Genomic DNA, 19,948 nt, shown 5'->3' on the forward strand with positions numbered 1-19,948 from the left:
TGTAAAATTTAACATTCAACAACATCAAAATTTTAAATAAGTACTAGGTATATCAAGAAGCAGGGGCCGGGCGCAGTGACTCATGCCTGCGCCCGGATCGACTGCGATGGTGTACAAATGTTGGGTGACGAATTGTTCTGTATCTTGTTGTATTTACATGGTGCGACATTTGTCAAACATTACTGAAATGCGTATTTAAAACGGGTTCATTTTATTCATTGTAAACATTCTCTCAATGAAGTTGAATGTTAAAAATATATTACAAAACTATCTTCTCCACTTCAGTCTTCTGTGTGACTTAGGATAATATTGAAAATGGTTAGGGTAGATCACTATACTTGTTAGCATTATATTTCTTAAGTTAATAACTTGTTTTGGCAAGCCACCTGTAAAATGGTCATTTGGATAGATGCAAGAAGATATTCTCACGTTTGATTGGAGACTTTTGTGGTCTGAGCCATTACATTAAATTGTTTAAGACTGGTTTTGGGGTCATCTAGAATTCACTTCAAAAATTGACTTTGTTACTGACTACCTGTAGGTCTCTGGGAAAGTCATTAATATCCCTTTGTCCAAGTTTGTTTATTTGTAAAATGAGGAGTAATAGTGCTTAATGTTAAGAAGCTCATGTGGGCTTATAAAAATCAGATAATTCATATGCAGTGCTTAGCCAAATGCCTGGTACAGAATTAGCTCTGAGTAAATGGTAACTACTATTTTTATTGTCCCTATTGTTCTTACTGTTATTTTTCAACAGACTACCTTAGTTCAGTGAACTGTTACCACATATTTTTCCTTACCCCGTACCCACAATCTTAAATGTGTCTGGATTTTTACTCTAGAACTTTGTTTCTTACTTGGATTATAAGGCTCTTTGAGGATCTGATAAAAGCTGTACCTGTTTTATCCAGAAAAAAGTACATAAAAATAACCACACAGTTTTCCCTAGGGTTGTTCGTGGACTCATTGAGCCTATAAATAAGAACCCTTGTTACTGAGCAGGAATGTAAAAACGTTGTTACCCATATAATATTAAACTTAAAATTTTTTTATTATTATATAGTAATTGAGTTTCCATTGACTGCTTTGAAATTAGACCTGTTACCTAATCTCTGAGCTAAAATAACAGGTTATGAACTGTTGACCTTTTTAAAATAAAAATTTTTGAACATTCTCAGTTTTTATATTCAGAAACTCATGCTAACTTTGATTGGATTGAATCATATAGCTTTAAAAAATAATCTTATCTCTTTATTGTTTGTCTCACATTATATCATTGGCCAAAAGCTATAAATTGACATGCTGTGTGTTTTTTTTTTTTTTGAGACGGAGTCTTGCCCTGTTGCCCAGGCCGGAGTGCAGTGGCGTGATCTTGGCTCACTGCAAGCTCCACCTCCCGGGTTCACGCCATTCTCCTGCTTCAGCTTCCCGAGTAGCTGGGACTACAGGCGCCTGCCACAAGCCTGGCTAATTTTTTTGTATTTTTAGTAGAGACGGGGGTTTCACCATGTTAGCCAGGATGGTCTCGATCTCCTGACCTCGTGATCCGCCCGTCTCAGCCTCCCAAAGTGCTGGGATTACAGACGTGAGCCACCGCGACATGCTGTTTTTGAGGACCTCATATGACATGATTTCCTAATTAGGATTTCTTAATTTTACTAATTAAATTTACCTAAAATTATTATCGTTTTGCACAATAAAAAAGTCTGTGTAAATTGCATAAATTGCATCTTGCTCTTCTGGATATTTCAGTACTGAATAGTTTGATTTTTTTTTATTCTACTGTGTTTTATTAGAAGGCATATAGAATGTAGACATTATGACAGGATGTCAAGCGTTTTGTGATTCTAGGTGTCATTCTTCAAAAACAAATTATTGTTTCAGAAACTGTTTTGACTGGGCCTACTTCACCTATACCTTCTCTGGGAAATGTGAGTGAAACTGCACCTGGATCAATTACACAGCCAAAGAAAATTCGAGGAATTGGATTTGGAGACATTTTTAAAGAAGGCTCTGTGAAACTTCGGACAAGAACATCCAGTAGTGAAACAGAAGAGAAGAAACCAGAAAAGGTGGTAATGATGGACTTGTTAGATTAACTCCACTCATTCTCTCATTAAGCGTTTTTTAAAATGTAAAAGTCAGTTTGTAACTCTGTTAGATTTCTTTTTTTCAGATCACTAATAATTTGGTTATGAATGAGGAGGCTGTGAGAAATTGTGTCTCCAAATTTACAATGATTGATACTCATGTTTGAATCTAACAAAATTAAAATGCTTATTTCCTGGTAAATTTAACACACTTAGTAGAAGCTTTAGGGTTTTTAGTTATCACAGTGTAAATAAAAATTAGAGGTTTTTTTGCCTTTTAAAGCTAAAATTATATATAAATTTAGTTTTATATATAATTAATATAATAAATATATATTTAATTTGAATTAGACCTAAAATGGACTGTTTTAAAATGGATTTAGAAGATATTAAATTACTTGATATTTTGGCACTACTTAAATTTCCTCTAGAGTGTCAACATTCATTAAATTTACTAAACAACTTTGGATGTGTGGAGAATTTTATTTCATTAGCATTTTGCTGGCATTGTGAAATGAAACAAAGTAAGTGAGCCATAAATTATAAGAACTAAAAAGAGGCTTTAAAATAAAACCTTAAGCTGTTAATTTGGTGGTAAAATAGCTACAGTCTGTAGAACATTTTTTCACAGTTCCTTCTGTCAGTCCTATCTCTTTAACTCTGAAGAATTTATAGTATTTCAGTATTTATTTGATTCGTGTAGCTACATCTCATTTAAAGACTGTGTTTTGGTTATTGAAATACTATTAAGTTTCCTCCTAAGATAGGTGGTTTCAACTTTTTTTATTCCTTTCCTAACTTGCTACGTATTTTCTTATGTAACAGTGAAGAGTTGGGTTCAGGAAAGATAACTTCCACTTTCTATCCTACACATTCCTAGCTCTGAGACTATCTGGCATTAGGATTGTGGGGTCAAATTGACTCTTGGTTTTAAAGGTAAAGTTTGGAATTCTCATGGTTTTTGGGGTGGTGCTCTATAGCCTTGTAACAGCTAGGAATGTTGGACAAGCAATTCTTGCATTGTGATAGAAATTAGACTAGATGATCTTGTGCCCCTTCCAACTCTAAAGCTTATGATTATATTGAATAACTTTAGTTGATTAATGATTATAATATCTTTTAATCATCCTTGATAATGTCTACTACTCAAGAGTTGTTATTAGTGGCTGTAGTCTCAGGGTTACCCTGTATAGTGGTCTGGTCAGGCTTGCTTTGATCACTGATCCAGGAATTGATAAAGTAGGGAGCACATTTGCTGTGTTTGTAGGTGCACCAGATTGGAAAATATGGTGGTTAGAGTTGGGGAAAACTAAAGTAAGTATTTTAGAAGATAAACAGAAAACACAGTGGTAGGTAGGTAAGTTAGCAGTGTGTTCAGATTTTTAAGTAATGACATCTAAGGTTAAATGTACTGTTGTTTCTGGGTAGAGAACTTAAGGAAACACTAGTGTAAGATGGTAAAGGACTTAGTCCTTTACAAATTACAATGGAAAAATGTCTAGTAGACTGTAGCTATAAGGAACATAAGATTACCTGAATCATTTACGTTCAGATAGCAATGAAGTATAAAGAATTTTTTTTTCTCCACTTTCATTTTAAGGTTTAGTTCTGGGTTAAAATATGGGCTTTGCTGTTAAATTCCTTTTACTATGGACAGATGACTTATACAAATTTGTATTATTGTATGAATAGTGCCCACTTAATGCGGATAGTTATGAGGCTACTAGTCTTATTTGCACTATTTATATAAAGTGTTTAGCCCAGGGATTTAAGTTCTCAAGTGCTGTTGTTCTTATTTATTGTATTTGTTTTATTGTAGTTTTTAGAGATAAGGTCTCACCATGTCATCCAGGCTGGAATGCAGTGGTACAATCATAGCTCACTTATAACCTTGAACTCCTGGTTTCACGCGGTTCTCCTGCCTTGGCCTCCCTAAGTGTTGGGATTCAAACATGAACCACCGGTTCCTAGCCTCTTATTTATTTTAGAGATTCTAAAATTAAATCTCATTAATATACTATGGGCATCAGAGAATATTATCTTTGAGACAAGGAATCTTTAAATTGGTAGCTCTGAGCTATGATTTAAGGAACTTTGGAGACCTTTACCTGTTTCATTGCTAAGTTTTCAGTCACATTACTATCCTAGCTATAAGTACCATTAGGGAAAGCTGGGTAACTGTAAATGGAAACTTTGTTTAACAGTATTATTTTTATTCTATCTTAAAATAATTTATGCCATTTTTTTCTGTTCTAGCCCTTAATCCTACAGTCACTGGGACCCAAAACTCAGAGTGTGGAGATAACAAAAACAGATACCGAAGGTAAAATTAAAGGTATGTTTTTGAATAAAGCTTTCATATTGGGAATAGTAGAAACATACTCAAATGTATTATGAGACTTGTTGGAAGCATTTGTTACACTGTCTTATTAGAATAGCAAATTCTATTAGATGTAAGCACCATGAGGTCAAGGATTTTGATATACTTTGTTGGTTGATGGATGTATCTCCTTGTAGTTGAATCTGTGCCTGGAATATCACAAACACTTAGTAAATATTTGAATGAATGGATTAATGAAATTATTACTTAAAATACGGTATTGACTGTAAGTATTTTTAAATTTAAAGATAGATTATTAAGTTCATCTCTAATAACTTTTAGTATACTTTACCCAAGATAGATGCTTAATAAGTGTTTGTTAATGAATCCATTTGTGTGAGCCACATTATTTACATTCTTTATTTCAGCTAAAGAATATTGTAGAACATTATTTGCCTATGAAGGTACTAATGAAGATGAACTTACTTTTAAAGAGGGGGAGATAATCCATTTGATAAGTAAGGTAAGATGTTTCTGTTTTTCAATGAATTGCTTAATTTATTTATAGAAATACTTTTCAAAAGTTACACATTCACCCTAGAATGTTCTTATATTCACCCTGGAATCTAGAAGAGCTGGGACTTTGTCTTGTTTCTAAGTTCTGAAAACTTGACACGTAATAAGTGCTCAGAACGTTCTCTTTTTGAGCTAACTTTTATTGACTATATTTGTTATAATTTATATATTGGGAATTATTGTTAACCATCATATTTGTTTTTTTTTAAGTACTTTTTTTTTTAAATTAACCTCAACTTCCCAGGTTTTTATTCTTACTTCTTTTCCACCTCATTCTATTTTTTCTCCTATTGTTTGGAGTGTTGTTTGCAATATAAACAGAAGAAGAAAAATAGGGAAACAAGCTAAATGTCCATGAGTATGGAAATGGTTCTGAAACTCTTTATACTTTGGAAAATGATGTCACCATTTTTTAAAGAATGAAGTGATTTTATAACTTGGAATAAATCCTAATGCAAAATAAAGAGAAAACCCAGTAGTACTTGTGTGTGGGCAGAATCCTATAATAACTGTAATATGGGAAAATTACAAATATTTTGTTTTTGCTATAACCCTGTAGAATAATTTTTGAAATTCTACCCCCCACCCCCAACCTTTTTTAAGTAGAGATGGAGTCTTGCTATGTTGTCCAGGCTGGTCTCGAACTCTTGAGCTCAAGCATTCCTCTCACTTTGGCCTCCCAAAGTGCTGAGATTACAGGTGTGAGCTACCACACCTGGCCCCATTGTTTTACACTGACTTTGTTAAAAGATGGCATAGTGTATATAATTTTTTTTATAAAGTAAGTTTTATTGTGTGTACTTAAAGTATAATGATGTTATAGGTTACGTAGTAATAAAAAGGTTATTATAGTGAAGCAAATTGACATCTGTCATCTCACATAGTTACCTTTTTTGTTTTAGTGGCAATAGCAGCTAAAATCATTTAGCAAGAATTTTATAAATGTATGTGAATTTTCATATTAATATAATTTGCACTTATTACACCTAATTTTTCATGCAAAGGTGGTGGGTATTTAGAAGAAACTTAGAAGGTCTTGTTAATTAAAAAAAAAAAAAATTAAAGACAAGGTTTTGCTTTGTCGCCCAGGCTGGCGTGCAGTGGTGTGATCATAGCTCACTGCAGCCTTGAGCACATGGGCACACGTGATCCTCCTGCCTCAGCCTCCCAAGTAGCTGGGACTACATTTGCATCCCATTGTGCCTGATTAATTCTTTTTTCAAAATATTTTTGTAGAGACAGGGTCTTGCTATGTTGCCCAGGCTGGTGTTGCAAACTCCTGGCGTCAAGCAGTCTTCCCACATCAGCCTCTGAAGTTGCTGGGATTACAAAGCGTGAACCACTGTGCCTGGTCAAATCTTGTTAATTTTTAAAGCAGCTGAATAATGTGATTAATTTTTAGTATATAAAGTGTTAAGAGTGTTAAGAAAGATACAGTTTAGAAATTCATATTCTCCCTCTCCACCTTCCTCTCTTTTCCACTTCCTTTCATTATATCTTTTTTTTTTTTTTTGAGATGGAGTCTCGCTGTGTCACCCAGGCTGGAGTGCAGTGGTGTGATCTTGGCTCACTGCAACCTCCGCCTCCCGAGTTCAAGCAATTCTCCTGTCTCAGCCTCCCGAGTAGCTGGGACTACAGGCGCCTGTCACGATGTTTGTATTTTTAGTAGAGACGGGGTTTCACCTTGTTGGTCAGGCTGATCTCAAACTCCTGACCTCAGGTGTTCCACCCACCTCAGCCTCCTAAAATGCTGGGATTACAGGTGTGAGCCACCACGCCCGGCCTCATTTTATCTTTCTCCTTTTTCCTCTGAGAACCTTTTAACGTTATAGATGGAATTTTAAAATTGATATAGTTTTTAAAACTAAACCGAATTTTGTAACTACTGCTAAAAGTAATACGTGGGAAATATTTTCTTTTAGAAGGACAGTGTGGTCTGTTTAGTGCCAGCCAGGCACAGTGGCTCATGCCTGTAGTTCCAGCACTTTGGGAGACCAAATCAAGAGGATCATTTGAGCCCAGAAGTTTATGGTTGCGTTCCTGTGGTCCCAGCCACTTGTGAGGCTGAGTTGGGAGGATCACTTGAGCCCAGGAGGTTGAGGCTGCAGTGAGTCATGATCGCATCACTTCACTTCCTCCTGGCCAACAGAGCAACACTTTATCTTAAAAAGAAAAGATAACCTCTATTGTCTTAATTATTCTATTTTGCTTTTTAGGAGACTGGAGAAGCTGGCTGGTGGAAGGGTGAACTTAATGGTAAAGAAGGAGTATTTCCAGACAATTTTGCTGTCCAGATAAATGAACTTGATAAAGACTTTCCAGTAAGCTTTTGTTTTTCAGTGATGATAATACTTGAAAGAACATTTTGCCACTATTCTTTTTCAAACAAGTTTTTTTGCATTATTATTGAATAATTTTTATGAAGGAGTTTCAGATGTAGTTATTCAGGTAGGAGTTATTTGAGTTATAGTAAAACAAAATAGTGTTTCAGTTCTGTACTTTATTCTTCCTTTGTTTCTTTCTCGACTGTACTGAAAAATAACCTTAGACTTCTTTATTTTATAATTTAAGAAGGGCTGTCTATCCTAATAACATGAATTAGTACTTTCCTGGAAGAAATTGTATTTTTATTTAATGTTGTTGAAAAGCTCTAGTTTATTTTAAGGTCTTGTGGATATTGCTTGTTATGCTGTTGGTGCATTTTTTTTGGGAGGGCAAGAGCACTCTTTGCCTCCTTACAGAATTTGTTATTTTTGTGTCACTTCTCAGAGAAAAAGCGAGGCTGAGTCATTCATCAGTGGTCTTTTGCCTTCCTACAACTTGGTCCTTTTTCCCCATGGATGAGGAATATAATAGAGTTTTTAAAATAGAGGGAAAGAGCATCAGCACAAGCACACAGCAGGATGGGCTACCATGTTAGGTTTAAGCCAGTGCAGAACTCTCCAACTCCATGGAAGCTTAGGCTGTCTGAGGCCTTTGTTTTGTTAGATTGCATTCAGTATTGATTCAGCCTTCATATGCTTTATTTTATAGTTTTACTAAAGAATACGTTTTTCTGCTTTTATTATGTTTGTACATTATGGCTTATCAATGATTCTTAATTTGTAAAAACAAAGTCCACAAACTTAGAAATGTATCTCAATATTTTAAGGTATTAAGTCTTAAAAATGAGTGAATGTTTATAAATTGAGAAAAAACACGTCTTTGCCTTTAACTGTTCCTTTGAGAGTTCCAAAGAGTTAAGAGTGAAAACTTAGTCTGTTTGTTGCTACTCTGTTTGTTGAAAACCAAAACGAAACAAACAAACAAAAAAGGTCTCTCCCTTGTTCTGCCAGTCTTCCTCTCCCCACAACCCCAGCTGCAAAAGAGGGGTAAAATGGTACTTAGGAATCTTAACCTACGGGAGGCAGAGCAGAACATTTTTGCTCATTAAGATTTTAAAGGTTTACTCAATCCACTGAAATATGGATTGAAATATTTGACTGAATTTTGATCAATGAGGCTATTTTTTCTAATGAAATAATTTGTTGTCATTGACTTTTTAGGTAGTTTTTATGATCTTAGCATTTTATATTTTGGCAAGGATGGAATGAAGAGGAGAGACATTTGTATAATTTAGATTATTACTAATTAGAGTTTATTTTAACTATATTTGATATGAAACTGGTCAGCCGTTTCCACCATTATTATTTTAACAGAAACCAAAGAAACCACCACCTCCTGCTAAGGCTCCAGGTATGTAAGAAGCGTATTATTCAGTTTGCTCTTTTCCATTTTTTAAAATTGTAAAATGGTAAAATTGGATCTAACGCAAACTATTAATTTTTATCAAGTATGATATCTGTAAACATTTTTAGAAATATGTGAAAATTGAGTGTTCACAAGCATTAGTATCTGTCATTTTTTTTAAGTACAAATGGTATAAAATAGGGATCTTGAAAATGTAGATACTTTATATGTAATTTTGAGTTAATAAAATTAATCAAATTTAAACTGTTTTAGAAAACTTAATATATTGACCTGGCCAACTAGTTATTCTACCTTTTCAAATGAATTCCATTTGTTAATGTCTCAAATAATAATTTATGTACTCTTCTTTCAGGGAATATGCTGAAGGTTAAACAAAGTAGATGATTTTAAACAGATGAATAAATTATGGTATACCTAGAAGTGTCTTCAAGAGTTAAAGTTTTGTAATCTGGCTCTTTGCTTCCATAATTTTCAAATAATTGATCTTTACAAGTGTAATAAAAATTTCTGTTTCCTGAAAGATTTGCTGTTTTTTAGAATAATCCAAGTCTTTTTCTCGCCCTTGGTTTTAGCTTTATATTTGTTGGCCTAATCCTAGAGCAAAGAAAGCATAAGTTAAAAGTAATTTTTATAGAAGTTGGTGTTGAAAGCTTTTTATATAGCTTTACTCTTCAGTGTGGTAGCCACTAACCATGTGTGGCTTTTAAAATTAAGATTAAATAAAATTTAAAAATTCAGTTAGTTTCTCAGTCATAGGAGTGCCATTTCAAGTGCTCAGTAGTCACATGTTGGATACTGAAAAAATAGAATGTTTTCATCACCACAGCTCTTCTGTACTGCAGTATGGTAGAGGATATGATCTCTAACACCTAAATTTGACAAAGAAGGAACTGAGACCACAGAGTAGGGTAATAGTGGCAGGTCCAGGATTAGAAATGGAGCCTGGTAATTCTGGTACATTGTTCTTTCTATTAAACTATGGTTTCATCTGATGTTATTTTTCAATGCATCTTTACTTTTTAGAAGTGTAATTGTCTCTGTGCTTTAAAACTATCTTCTTAAAAAAGTATTAATGTTTTTTCCCATAGCTCCAAAGCCTGAACTGTTAGCTGCAGAGAAGAAGTATTTTTCTTTAAAGCCTGAAGAAAAGGGTGAGGCTAATTTTCAACTTTCAAAAAAGCAATTATTTCTTTTATTGTCATTTTAAAGAGAACTATTTCTCCACACTGAGTCATTTACACTGATTTTTAACAGGTATTCAGTATGTATTTAACAATGCTTGGAGTTTTCTGGGAGGGAGTAGTTCATTTCTCAAACAGATAACAATTTACATTCATTAAAAAATTAAACTATTACTTTAGTAGGATGTTGTCTTTATTCAGTTATTTCACAGACTGTATAAGAAAACTAAGCATTAAATAACTATGCTTTTATTATTTTTATAGTGTTTCAGTTTTTAAAAAATTCCTTGGAATGTTGAAGACCCAGTTCCTACTTAAGCATGAAAATAATCAATTACATATTATTTAATCTCACTGCATGTGTTTGTCATAATATAAACCTGCAAAGTTATTCCAGGGTACCATATGTATTTTGCTAAAAACCTTATTGGTTTGTTGTGAATTTGGAGAAAATAAGTCCTTCTCATTGTACATAAAGATATGCAATGATTGTCACTAGTAGATTAGTTTATATACATCAAGAAACTTGAGTACTATTTTAGAAAGCTTTTTGTTTCTTCTCCCAGTGTTGTAGTCTAATCTGTCCTTGTTTCTTGCCTAAAGTATTGTATCCTCTTACTTGATTTCTCTCACTTTAGCTGCTTTTCTGGCTCATACTTCATGTTGTTGCCAGGATCATGGTTTTTTTTTTTTTTTTCTGAGACGGAGTCTCGCTCTCTGGCCCAGGCTGGAGTGCAGTGGCGCGATCTCGGCTCACTGCAAGCTCCGCCTCCCGGGTTCATGCCATTCTCCTGCCTCAGCCTCCTGAGTAGCTGGGACTACAGGCACCCGCCACCACGCCCGGCTAATATTTTGTATTTTTTAGTAGAGACAGGGTTTCACCATGTTAGCCAGGATGGTCTCGATTTGCTGACTTCGCGATCCGCCCACCTCTGCCTTCCAAAGTGCTGGGATTACAGGCCTGAGGCTCCACGCCTGGCCCAGTATCATTTTTTTAAAGAGACTGTTTTTTAGAGCAGTTTTAGGTTCACAGCAAAATTGAGCCAAAAGTAGAGTTCCTATGTATTCCCTTTCTTCACACAGGCACAATTTTTCCCACTGTTAACATTCTGTACCAGAGTGGTATATTTGTTAAAATCAGTGAGCCTCCCTACATTGACACTTCTTTATCACTCAAAGTCCATAGTTTTCTTTAGTGTTCACTCCTAGTGTTGTAACTATTATGGATTTTGAAAAATGTGTAATGTCCTGTATCCACCATTGTAGTATCATACAGAATAGCATTACTACTCTAAAAACCTTCTTTACTCTACCTATTCATCTGTCCTTCCCTTCAACCCTTGGCAACCATTAATTTTTTTAATGACTCCATAGTTTTGCCTTTTCCAGAGTGTCATATAGTTGGAATCATACAGCATGTAGCCTTTTCAAATTGGCGTCTTTCACTTAATTGTATGCCTTTAAAATTTCTCCGTATGTTTTCATGACTTGGGAGGCATTTGTTGTTAGCATCAAATAATATTTCAATGTCTTTATATTCCACAGTTTATTAATCCACTCACTTACTGAGGGACATCTTGATTGCTTCTAAGTTTTGGCAATTATAAGGGGAGCTGCTATCAATGTGTGTAGGTCTTTGTGTGGACATATTTTCTGTTCATTTGGGTAAATACCAAAGAGAGGGATTACCTGATAATATGCAAGAGTATATTGAGTGTTGTAGGCGCAGCTGCCAAACTTCTTCCAGTGTGGCTGAACCATTCTGTATTCCCCCTAGTAATCAGTGAGAATTTCTGTTCTACATTCTAGCCAGCATTTGGTATTTTCAGTGTTTTGGATTTTGGCCTTTCTAATAGGTGTGTAGTGGTATTTTACTTTTGTTTTCTGTTGCAATTCCATAATGATACATGATGTTGAATATCTTCTCATATGCTTAATTGTCATTTGTATATCTTTGGTAAAGTGTTCTGGTCTTTTGTTCATTTTTTTCTTCAGGTTTTTTTTCCTTCAGTTTCTTTCTTTGTATATTTTGGATAGCAGTCCTTTATTAGATGTCTTTTGCAAATATTTTCTCCCAGTCTGGCTTGTTTTCTTCACAGAGCAGAAGTTTTAAATTTGATTGAAGCTTATCACTTACTTCTTTTATGGATCATGGCTTTGATGTTGTATCTAAAAAGTCATTGCCATACCCAAGGTCATCTGGATTTTCTCCTGTGTAATCTTCTAGGAATTTTATAGTTTTGTGTTTTACATTTAGGTTTGTGATTCATTTTGAGTTAATTTTTGTGAAAGTTGTAAGGTCATTGTCTAGATCATTTTTTTTTTTTTTGGCATGTGAATGTCTAGTTGATCCAACACTGTTTGTTAAAAAGACTTTCAGTTTTCAGATAAAAATCAAAAGTTCTAATTCAAGGCCCTCCGGTAACTAACTGACCCCCCAGGTTACATTTTTGATATCGTCTTCCACCCTTTTTGTTTACTAAATGTAGCACTCACTCTCTAGTCCCTAAATATATGTCATGTACTTTCCTAGCTTTATCTTTCTTTTTACTTTCAAAATGAAAGTTTTTTATATTCTTTTTTTATACTTAAGAATTTTAAAAATATGCTGCACAATTTATGCTTAATAAAAATATTAGTCTCAGATTAATTCTTTGTGAACTAGTTAGGTAGGAGTCTTAGATCAGTTTTTAGTACTTGTTTATAATGTCTGTCCTACCTGAAAAACTCAGCTTACCAAGAAATGTAGAACCACATGTAAGAGGTATATTGCTGGCTTTATTATCTATTTTTTTACTATTAAAAAAAATCATGTCACCAGTTAGGCAGGAGTTTTGTTAAAATTCAGGAAGTGACTTCCCCTTTTCCCTAAAATCAGTCAGTTGTTCTTATAAATAAATTGGAGGCCAGGCACGGTGTCTCACGCCTGTAACCCCAGCACTTTGGGAGGCCGAGGTGGGCGGATCATAAGGTTAGGAGATTGAGACCATCCTGGCTAATACGGTAAAACCCCATCTCTACTAAAAATACAAAAAAAAAAAAAAAACCAAAACTAGCTGGGCGTAGCGGCGGGCGCCTGTAGTCCCAGCTACTCAGGAGGCTGAGGCAGGAGAATGGCGTGAACTCGGGAGGCGGAGCTTGCAGTGAGCCGATATTGCGCCACTGCACTCCAGCGTGGGCGACAGAGCAAGACTCCGTCTCAAAAAAAAAAAAAAAAAACGAAGATGATGCATTTTTATTACGTTTATCTATGCAAAGTCCTGCCCATGGTGGAATGAAAGGGATCGAATTTACACTCCTGAGTTAAACAACTAGAAAATTGGACAAAATGTATGAAACAGTGGCCTTCACATATTGGACATCAGACAGTATAAGTCACTGTGACACTGAAGTGAGACCTATAATTACCACAGCTTATTGTCTAGAAGCAGTTTACAGGCAGCAGAAAGGAGGAAGCCAAACAGACCTCAATGTTCTACAGAGTTGAGGATGCAGAGGTAGGTATTTAGGAAGGCCTGGGCAGCTACAATTTGTGGGGCAGAGTGCCAGAGTGGTGGGAACTGCACAGAGAGTACTCAGATCTGTAGACAGCTTACTGTGAGGCTTTGCCTGAATATTGATCTACACATGCATGAAAAGAAATTTCCATAATGGAGAAATAACCATTGGAAAGCAATAGGTGAAGCACTCTTTGTAACTCACAAATAGTTCATTTTTCCATGAGCCAGAGTAGAAAGATCTCATAATATATAGCACATTGGATAGAGTTCATAAAAGAGTGTATCACCTTAGACTAAAGGCTTCTCTGCCTCTATCTTGGAAATACGGCCAACAAATTCCAGAATAAAATTTGGTACAACTTAAAAGCATATAATGAAATTTTGTATTCAAGAGAGTAAAAATCACGGCGTCCATTGTCTGATTAAAGATTGCCAGGCATGGAAAGAGCAAGAAAATAGCAATACACAACCAGGGAAGAAAAATCAGTCAGCAGAAAAGAGTAAGAAATGACAGAGATGGTGGAGATAGAAGGCAAGTACATTAAAACAGCTATGATAAACATTTCCCATGTGTTTAAAAAGGTAGAAGAAAATGTGAACATTACAGTGCAAAAACTGGAAAATATAAGAAAGACCCAAATTGAACTTTTAGAAAAGAAGAATACAGTATCTGAAATGAGAAACACTGAATGGAATGTCCAGTAGATTGGAAACTGCAGAAAAAGATGTTAGTAAACTTGAAGACATAGCAATAGAACCATTAAAAATGTATAGAAAAAAAGTGAACAGAATATTGGTTACCTGAGTGACAATATCAAGTGGTTTTACTTACCTGTAATTGGGGTACCTAATGGAAAGGTGAGAGAATGGGGACATGAAAAAATTTAAAGAAATAATGGCTGAAAATTTTAATTTGATGCAAATTTATGACAAAAAGCTTAAAGCCAGGAAGAAAATAACTGTCAACCTATAGTTTTCTACCTAACAAAAATACCTTTTGGAAATGGGGCAAAATTAAAACCTTTTGAGACAGAGAACTTATTGCCAGTAGAACTGTATTACAGAAAATGTTAAAAAATTATTTTTGCTAGAAGGAAAACGATACTAGATTGGCAGTTGGTATTACTCAAAGCAGTGAAGAATGCCAGAAGTAGTAAATATGTGAATAAATATAAAAGACATTTTCCCTCCATTTAAAAATCTCACAAGAACTGTTCACTGGAATGACTTGAAAACTTAATATGAAGTGTTGGTTTTGGAGTTTTAGGGTAGATAAGAGACTTTTTTTGTATATAGGTTAAACAAGACAAGGCATAACAAAGGAAATGATTCTAAGTATTTTCAGAATGTTCTCATACACCTGATATGCCTTTAATAGATCAGCTACCATGAATAAGAAAAATGTCAGTGTTTTGCCAGCGACCTTTGGACACATGCATTCAGAGAGGGCCAGTTGAATATTAAATATTGTTAAATTATTTTTTACTAAGTAACAGTAAACATAAATCAAAGTTCTACCCTTGTTCCCATAGTTGAGAGAGGGAGCATTTTCAAACCATGGCTAGGACCAATTTGAAGCGTCTTAAGCCTTCCACCAAGGAAATAAAGTATTTTTCATTTGTATTTGTGTTCATGGTTTTTATCTCATGATCTTAGGTTTCATGGAAGGTATCCTTCGAAAAGCTCTTTTCTGTCAGAGATGCGGGGTGCAGAAAAGAGCTACTTAGAAACCATGAAACTGATCACCCCTCTATTTCGGACTCTTAAGTGATTCCCCATTATTTCATGGGATATTTTCCCAAATGTTTAGATAGGTGATTAAACTCTCACTTTCTACTTTCTGTCCCAAGCCACCACGTGGATTTTCTCAAACCTGCTTAGCAGTTCTCCCCTCTGTTGTTTTCATTTTCCCAGAAGTACCTAAAATCCTGGCAAGCTGTGTCCCAGAATGGTAATAATATTACCACTTTGAAGCACAAGTTATCCTGCTTTTTGAGATGTCCTTTTTTGTATTTATCTTTCAGTAAGATACTCATCATGTCATTGGTATGAAATTCATGATACAAAGGGAGGAACTCATAATTATTTTGGAATGCAGGTAGGGAGGCATATAAATGTGTAGAAGATAATGTAACAAAGGTGCTGTTTCTTATAAAATCACTTAATGGTAACTTTTATCTATATGTCCTCCTCACTTCTCTACACACATATACAGTCATACCCACAGAAAGAGTATAAAATGGTGCTGAAGGCCAGTCTGGTTCTATACTTTCACTGGTAGAAGCAGTGAATCTGCTCACTTTTGCTTTAGGAGCATTTCCTTCTGAATTCTATTATTGTAGGCTCATGGCTTCAGCCACCATTTGTATACTTCTGATTCCCAGTCAGTGGTTGGATTTATTTACATTTATTGCTTTCTGTGTGTTTGCAGTTCCATCTGTTTGTATTTCCTACTTTCTGTCTAAAATACATACTTTTTTAGGGGACATCCTTCTTTCTCTGGAATTGTACTTCTCTCAGAATCTTTCATGGCCAGGTTTTTCTCATCTTTTAGGTTCCAGCTTAAAATTTTGCTTCCTTGACAGTATTTTCCTTACCTACATTATTTAAAAGTAGGTATTTCTCATTATTGTCTGTTACATATTGGTTTAGATGTTTGTTTTGGGATATTCTTTACCCTGCACTTGGTTAAACTCCATGAGGGAAAAGGTGTGTGTATAGATACCTGTACCTTACTTGCCATTGGTTCTCTAACGCGTTACACAATAGGTGTATAATACATAGGGAATACTTAATGCAGTACTTATTATGTAATATGAAGGATTCTTTAAAATCTGAAGGGTTCCAGATTATGACATGCTTACATTTGTTTTTCTGAAACTTCCTTCTAGTGGTGTTTAGCTAGATAATGGTGGTGTGGATAGTGGAAGGTGGTATGGGTAAAAGGAAGCTGAAGTGTTTCAAGAGCAAAGAACAGAAAATCCTTATTGAAACTGACTTAAACAATAGGGAAAACAATCTCACATAATTGAAAGTCTAGAAGTAGGAGTCATATGACCTGCCACTCAGTGATTCTGTTATGGACCTGAATTATATCTTTCCATTCTGCCATCCTCAGTGTACACTTTATCTTCAGACTGTCTCCTCTTGTGATCACAAGAATGCTGAGAGTGGCAATCAGGGCGACATGATTTCTTGTCCGTTTGACAGGAAAGAGAGGAAAACCTCTCCCTAACCATAGAATGTAAGTCCTTTCAGTTTCTTCGACCAGTTTTGGGCACATTTACCTCTAGACCAATGAGACTTGTAAGAATACTATTTACTGATTGTCTCAGTGTAATCATATGAAAGTAGGATTGATTTGGGAGGACTCAACTGCATTGTCTGCTGAAGACTTTGAGATATATTTAGGATCTATCATAAGGAATGCAATTTAGGTTCTGCTTTGACATCTTGTTGACTAATGAGATACTAATGATTATGACGATGGGGAAATGAGATAGGAAGTATGGAATAGAGACAGTTTCTGGAGGAAACCATGTGAATTCAGCTTTTGACATGGGATTTGATACGAAATATTGGCTGAACTTTTGCTAAGAGTTTGTATTAAGTGTTTAGTTGGAAGGTGCTATTCTGGAAGTTAGGTATTAAGTTTACAGATATGGGTAAGATTGTCCAATAAGATTGCTTAGCGTAAGAATGCGAAGAGAGCTTTCTTAGAATATATACATTTAAGAAGTTGTTTGATGACCAGGAACTCTTGAATACACACACACACACACACACACACACACACACACACACACAAATATATATACACACACATATATATACACAAATATACACACATATATACACACACAAATATATATATACACATATATATACACAAATATATATATACACATGTATATACACACGTATATATATATATTTGTCAGAGTCATCTGCTAGGAGTAGGAGAGCTACAAATAAAATGAAGAATCATAAGATCAAGATAGAGGGGAAGAGGAGAGCCCAGTAAAGTCTGGCATTGGGGCTCATATTTCCTGTTGGAGCATTTGCCAATCTTGAAAGTGGTAGCTTAGCCTATGAAAAGAACTTTCGATAGACTTTTGGGTTCAAGGAGACAAAAATTAGAGTTCAAAGCTCATGAAAGAGGAGGTATCCTAGTGAACTAGGTTTTGATTTAGTTCCTAAAGGGATTTACTGTAGGAGGAAGTATGAAATGGAAATAGACCTAACTCTGAGGAACACTGAAGTTCAACTTCTAATAATCTCAATTCTTGATGGGAGGAAGGTGACCTGGGATTTTTACTATCCCTACCTTAGCTTACTGAAAGAATAAAAGTAAACCGTCATTCTCTAGAGAAGAAGACATCATCTAGAGTTTTAAATTATCTCTATGTTTTCCTATAAATCTTTTGTGTCTTGTACTCATTCAGAGATAATTAGGCATACCTATAGATATGGCACATGGCTAGAAACCAAGAACAACAGACAATGGAACCTGGCCTTTAGGGGATCTAGATATTAGAGATACTAGATATAAGCTTTAAAGTAACTATGCTTAGTAAATGTTAGAAGTAATAAAAGATGGGGTTGATAATTTTGACAGAACTAGAACCTTATAAATATATATGAATGTGAGTCAATCTAAGCTTAAATGAATTCGTTTACATATATAAGTATATGTAAATATATACACACAAATGTCAATATATGTGTGTATATTTTTAAAAGAAAATAACTGAAACATAAGGAGACAAAAAAGATAGAAAATATGGAAAAGACCTTAAGAGACATAAAGAATATGGTTGACTCTTGAACAACATGAGTTTGAACTATATGGGGTCCATGTATACATAGATTTTTTTCAGTCTAATGGGGAATAAAAATACAGTATTTGTGAGAATACAAAACCGCATATGAGGAGAGCCAACTTTTGTGCAGGCAAGTTCCACAGTGCTCACCATTGGATTTGAGTATGTGTGCTTTTGGTATACGTGAGGATCTTAGCACCAATCCTCTGTATATACAGGGGGATGACTGTACAGTGAGAAGGTCTTATGTACATGTAATTGGAGGACCAGATAGGAGGGAGAAAAAAATGGAGCAGAAACTGTATTTGAAGATACAATGGTTTTCAATTTTCTAAAAGTGGTTAAAAGCATCAGGCCACAAAACCAAGAATACTGTGGAATCCAACCTGGATATATGCAAAGAAAACATTGAGGCAAGGAATTGAAGAAGACACACAAAAAAATGGAAAAATATTCCATGTTTAAGGATTGGAAGAATCAATATTGTTAAAACTTCCATACTACCCAAAGCAATCTGCACATTCAGTGCAATTTATAACAAAATTTATAAATTTATAACAAAGTTGCCATTGGAAACAGCACAAATGTTCATCAGCAAAAGAATGGGTAAAGGAGTTGAGGTATATTCATATACCATGTTACCACGTAGCAACAAATAAATGAACTAGAGCTACACACAGCAAAATGAATCTTAGGATTTCATTGACATAAAGTTAAAAATATTCATAAATAATCTATGGTGTTAGAAGACAGCTTGAGTGGGAGCAGGTGGGGTAGTGATTGGGAAGAAGGATAAGGGTAACTTCAGAGATGTGGATCATGTTCAGTTCTTGGCCTATGTGGTGGTTACTCTATGTAAAGTTTGAGAACAGTAATAGTTTCTCAAACTTTATACTTACCGTTTCTGAAAATGTTGCGCTGCAGTTTAAACCTCAGTGAGATAAATATGAATAAATATATTTTGTCCTAAAATTTTCTAAAAAGGAAAGTAGGTTCAATTAAGAATAGACTCACTACTTTTTAGGTAGTACATTTTTTCTCTAAGGCATCTCCAGGTGATCACAAAGAATAGAATATTAGATTTTTTAAATTAGAATTTATGCACTTGGAATCACTCCTGCCTTGGTGCCCATATTATCACTTATTTTTGCATTTCAATTAATGCAGTAGGACATTGACCCTCATCTGAATTAATAAATGGGTTAACTTATTATGTACAGTGTTGGTAATGTATTGCTATATTCTGAAGCAAATAAAAGGACATATTTTGGTTATTTTGCTAGCATACATTTTAGACATTTTTGTTAAAAAAAATTGTACACTGGAGATAACTCTTTTCTGTATTTCATTTTCTTTCTTGGAGACAGGTTCTCACTCTGTTGCCCAGGCTAGAGTGCAGTGATGTCATAGCCCACTGCAGCCTCAAACTCCTAGGCTCAGGTGATTCTCTCACCTCGGCCTCCAGAGTAGCTGGGACTAAAGGTACATGTCACCATAACTGGCTAATTTATTTATTTTTTTCTTTTATAGATATGGGGGTATTGATTTGTTGCCCAGGCTTGTCATGAACTCCTGGCTTCAAGCGATGCCCCCATCTCAGCCTCCCAAAGTGTTTGGGTTAAAGGCATGAGCCACTGCACCCAGCCTGTATCTTAAATTATCATAATATCTGTACTTTATGTAATTCTTCCTTGGTCATTCAGGCAGC

At 35.0% G+C, this 19,948-nt stretch overlaps 1 protein-coding gene across 3 annotated transcripts in view; it reads left to right on the plus strand.

Moving 5' to 3' along the window:
* The window catches only part of CD2AP (CD2 associated protein), a 150,921-nt gene that overhangs the window by 93,251 nt on the left and 37,722 nt on the right, over positions 1-19,948 (plus strand). For 2 of the 3 annotated variants that reach the window (XM_054491073.2, XM_054491075.2), the window contains exons 6-11: positions 1,885-2,072; positions 4,347-4,425; positions 4,839-4,933; positions 7,203-7,307; positions 8,685-8,721; positions 9,825-9,887. In XM_054491073.2, coding sequence (XP_054347048.1) covers positions 1,885-2,072; positions 4,347-4,425; positions 4,839-4,933; positions 7,203-7,307; positions 8,685-8,721; positions 9,825-9,887 — 567 coding nt within the window. The remainder of the gene's footprint in view (positions 1-1,884; positions 2,073-4,346; positions 4,426-4,838; positions 4,934-7,202; positions 7,308-8,684; positions 8,722-9,824; positions 9,888-19,948) is intronic. The other variant, XM_054491074.2, reaches the window with a different exon arrangement.

This window comes from Pongo pygmaeus, chromosome 5 (assembly GCF_028885625.2).
Source record: "Pongo pygmaeus isolate AG05252 chromosome 5, NHGRI_mPonPyg2-v2.0_pri, whole genome shotgun sequence".
NCBI classification, from domain to species: Eukaryota; Metazoa; Chordata; class Mammalia; order Primates; family Hominidae; genus Pongo; species Pongo pygmaeus.